At 41.4% G+C, this 4,914-nt stretch overlaps 1 protein-coding gene across 1 annotated transcript in view; it reads left to right on the top strand.

The window, feature by feature from the left end:
• The window catches only part of LOC118333996 (protocadherin gamma-C3-like), a 54,586-nt gene that overhangs the window by 46,106 nt on the left and 3,566 nt on the right, over window positions 1-4,914 (top strand). Inside the window, exon 3 of the mRNA XM_035669816.1 lies at window positions 1,240-1,928. Coding sequence (XP_035525709.1) covers window positions 1,240-1,928 — 689 coding nt within the window. The remainder of the gene's footprint in view (window positions 1-1,239; window positions 1,929-4,914) is intronic.

Genomic DNA, 4,914 nt, shown 5'->3' on the forward strand with positions numbered 1-4,914 from the left:
ACTTTACCCAACAAAGAGAAGGTGAGTTGTTTGTCAGAGTAGATTTGTGGTCCTTACAATTATTGTGTCATGTCAATACTGAAAGACGAGTTTCTATTATCAGATTGGGACATTTAAAACATTGCTGACTTTTCGTGATACTTATTTTATGTATGGCTGTGAAAGCAGTGTGAAAGCAAGTGGTACTTTGGGGGATAAATATATATTTAAAAATATATATATATAATAACCTATTACCTGGCATATTTTTCACCATACTATTATGCTACATGTTGGACATTTCGTCTGGTAAATAATTCGAAAAAGTTGCCAAATAATATATTTTGAGCGGAGAAGTAATTGCTGTCCATGGTGCTGAACTCCGGGTGTTGTTTTTCCGTGCACGAACAAAGACTCCCTATCTTTTATATTATTTAAACCTGAATAACAGGCTATGTATAACTTTTTAATATAGTTTGCCCTGCAACATGCAACTGATATAGTCCTTACTAATGCACCAGAAAGAGCGTTTTAAATTGCGGTCCACTGAAATATATTTAGAACTTCTGCACCTTAGGAATACCACATTCACGTCTTTATACATTAGCACCAAAATAACAGTTGGTGTCGCTGGAGACCATAATATTTGTGTAGCTCCTTTTTTTCCCAGACTCCACCTCTCTGTGCTAAGCATCATTAGTTCACTGGTGCTTTGTCAGTAAATACACAAATGGTCACCAGACAGGCACGGCTTCGTCTGTTATTCGCTTAAAGTGTGGACATGTTCGGAAATGATTGTTTCTTTCATTCTGTGGCAGCGATGGGACGTGGAGGACTATCAGTCACGATTTGGATACAAGTAATAGCTCTGCTTTGTCTGTGTAATGGCTCTACGGCGCAGCTGTCGTTCTCCGTTTCTGAGGAGGTTGACAAAGGAACGGTAGTGGGAAATCTCGCTAAGGATTTACAAATCAATGTTCACGAATTGGAAAACCGGGATTTGCGAGTTGTATCTGGGAATTCAAAGAAATATTTCGACGTGGATTTAAAAAATGGTGCTCTATATGTTTGCGATAGGATTGATCGCGAAGAGCTCTGTCCAAATACAGCAAAATGTTCCCTGAACGTAGAAGCAATTTTGAGCCACCCAACGCATCTGCATCGCATAGAGGTACAAATTATTGATATTAACGATAATGCGCCATATTTTCGTGAAAAAGAGAAGACTTTCAATATTTCTGAATCTTCTTTTACCGGAGAGAGGTATCTACTCCCAATGGCAAACGATGCAGACACCGGCAGTAACTCGGTAAAAAGCTACAAGCTGAGTCCAAATGAGTATTTCTCATTAGACGTACAGAGCGGCGGACAGCACAGTGAGTCTGCTGATTTAGTGCTCCAGAAATCTTTAGACAGGGAAAAACAGTCTGTTATCCACCTTACTTTAACTGCTCTGGACGGAGGAAAACCTGCCCGCTCAGGGACATTAAAAATAGTGGTATATGTCATGGATACAAATGACAACGCTCCGGTATTTAGCCAACCTCTGTATAAGGCTCAGGTCACTGAAAACGCTCCTTCTCAGACATCCATACTAACCGTTAGTGCCACAGATTTAGATGAGGGAATAAATGGTGAAATAGTGTATTCATTTATTGAGCGGGGACATTTCAATCCTGAATCTGTGTTTTCCATAAACCCAGATACAGGGGAAATAACTGTGACAGGAAAAGTAGACTATGAAGAGAATGCAGCATATGATATTCGTGTAGAGGCAAGAGATAAAGGTACACCCTCTCGAAGTGTGCATGGTAAAGTGTTAGTGGAGGTAACTGATGTTAATGACAATATACCTGAAATCATTATTACCTCTCTTATGAGCCCAGTTAAAGAGGATGCAGAGATAGGTACAGTGGTCGCTCTGGTGACTGTGACTGACAAAGATGGGGGTAATAATGGTCTCACTAGTGCTAAAATTCTTGGATTGGTGCCTTTTAAACTCAAACTAAACTACAAAAATTATTATTCGTTGATAGTCGATGGACCTCTTGACAGAGAGACTGTTTCTCAATTTAATGTCACCATCATAGCTACTGACGAAGGCACTCCGCCTCTCTCTAGCACCAGTGTTATTGCTGTTCACATTTCTGATGTGAATGACAATGCCCCTCTATTCTCAGAGCCTGTGATTAATGTTTACGTTAAAGAAAACAGTCCAGTTGGAGCTACTATCTTTACTATAACTGCAGTTGATCCTGATGTAGAAGAAAATGCAAAATTAACATATTCATCATTAGATAGCAATTCAAAAAGTATTCCCATTACATCTGTTGTAAACATTAACTCAGAGACTGGAGTCAGCCTGCGTCTTTTAACTATGAGGGTTAAAAACCATTTCCAGTTTAAAGTTCAGGCCACAGACTTCTGGGTGTTCCTCCGCTCAGCAGCAACGTGACTGTGAACGTTTTTGATTCTGGATGAAAATGCAATAATCCAAGATTCTCGCGCCCTATTCGAGCCGGCTTCCGTTAACAGTGAGATGCATCCCCTATTCTGCTGAAGCGGGATATTTGTGGCAAAGATCAGGGCTGTAGACGCAGACTCTGATACAATGCGCTGCTTTCTTATCACCTGTCTGAACCCAAAGGAAACAACTCTTCCGCATCGAACCAGCACCGGAGAGATCCGGACTAAGAGGAGAATGAGTGTCAATGAACCTGAAAGCTCAATCCTTGGTGGTTCTGGTTTCTGATAACGGAGAACCCTCCCGTGTCAGCTACTGTGTTCTATTGATGTGGTGGTGGTTGAAAGCACAGCTGACATCCAGACTCCGTTCAGACATGGGCCATAAAGGAGGAGAGCCTTCTCTGATTTAACCTGTATCTGCTGATCGCCATTTGTGGTGTCAGTGATCTTTCCTGTGAGCCTCATCAGTTTAATAGCTGTCAAATTGCCACAGGAACAGCAGTTTCAGCAGGTACGCGCCCCAATGATCACCACCCACCCTGACGGGAGCGGTCTTACTCTAAGTCTACTCAGCAGTATGAGTTTTCAGCTCAGACACGCTGAGATGACGTAGTGGTTTTCCCCGACCGTTTTCCGCATATAGATGGTGAGCTGATCAGTATTAACGGAGGAGACACTTTTAACCAGAAAACTCAGACTTTAACCTAAATAAAGAAAAGGGTATAGGGTGACAATGCATAAAACACAAGGCTAGCAATGATTTAATGTTAAAAATGCAGCTGACCATTTAACAACGGCAATGGAAATAACTATGACTATGACTTTTTGTTGTCCTTTAACAATTGTGTAGTTTTGTGTCCAATCCAATGTATTTCTCATAATGCCAATTCAAGTGATCAATCTGTGCCATATTGCAGGGTAACTTTTGAAAACGTAAGTCTTAAGTTGTTCATCCAGTGACCTGATGGTCTATTAATTTAGCCTGTGCCTGTGGCAATGCCTCACTTGGCACTTTTTGATATTTTGCCCCTTGCTCATTCCTCTTTAAAAATGGTATGTAAAGACGCATTATTGAGAGTGACTGCTCGTTTCAGTATATGGGATTTTAAGTTACTTCATTTAACATGTAAAACTTCAGCATCTATTTTCATATTTTCTTGCCTCTGACTTTACATTACCACAAATGTCGCCATCAGCTCACAGAGTTAAAAATATATTTTCTTTTGCGACGCTCCACCCCTCTGGTCTAAGAGAGAGGGTTTGTAATTCTTTGTTCGTGGTATCAGCAGTGTCTCAACTTGTTTTGAGGGGCTCTGATCTGGATACATCATTAGCAATGTTACCTCTGGAGTGATATTTTTCGAATTGGCTTGTCTAGCCAGGCTAATGGACAGAATGCAACAAGGGGAATATTTTCCGGCATTGGATTTATTTTTTGTTCCACGTATCTACATATGGAGCCTCGCAGGCAGCATAGATTGTGTATCTGTTACGGAGGAATCGAGCCCCGTAACCACTGTGGGGAATTTGGCGAAGGACTTACATCTAGATGTAAAGAATTGGAAACTCGGGCATTTTCAGATTTCAGGACCTAATACGAGGTTTTTCGAAGTGAATGTTAAGACTGGGATACTGTAATAAAAGACGAATAGACCGAGAGGAGCTCTGCTCTCGCAATGTGAAGTGCTCTGGAAGTGGAAGCCATTGTGAACTCTCCGTTGAATCTCTTATCGTTTGAAGGTTAAAAATAATTGGTATAGAACGACAACGCGCCCTCTTTTCGGATACCGGGAATTGTTCTGAACGTGTCTGAGTCAGCTTTTCCCGGTGAAAGAATTTGCCACTTCAAACTTTCGATGCGATTGTCGGTAGTTTTCAGTTAAAGAAGCTTACAAGCTGAGTCAAAATGAGCATTTCACCTGGATGTGCAGAATGGTGGAGAGCCGACAATGTCCGCTGAATGGTGCTGCAGAAAGCCTTAGACCGTGAGAACAGCCAGGTATCAAACTAACGCTGACAGCTGTAGATGGAGGCAAACTCCCAAATCAGGCAACGCTACATATCCAAACCGTCAATGTACAAGATGTAAATGATAATATTCCAATATTTGATAAGTCGCGTAAAAGCCACCGTGCTCGAGAATACACCAGCGCGGTGCAACTGTATGTCTGTTGCATGCTCCAGGATTTAGATGAGGGTCTTAATGGAGAAATACTGTATTCTTTATCAACCAAGACAATGATACGATGTTATAAATTTGCCATTAACCAGTGACAGGAGAGATTACCGGTAAAGGGGGAACTGGATCACGAAAAAAGCAATGCCGTTGAAAAAATCCGGGTACAGGCAAAAGACAAGGGGGTCAAGTCGAGAGGCATCTCACTGTAAAGTACTCGTTGAAATCGCGATGTTAAACAATCCACCAGAAATATCAGTACATCTTTAGTCCAACGTAGTGAGGGAAGACCC

Source organism: Morone saxatilis, unplaced genomic scaffold (genome assembly GCF_004916995.1).
Source record: "Morone saxatilis isolate NCDOM2014 unplaced genomic scaffold, NCSU_SB_2.0 Contig22, whole genome shotgun sequence".
Classification (NCBI taxonomy): domain Eukaryota; kingdom Metazoa; phylum Chordata; class Actinopteri; family Moronidae; genus Morone; species Morone saxatilis.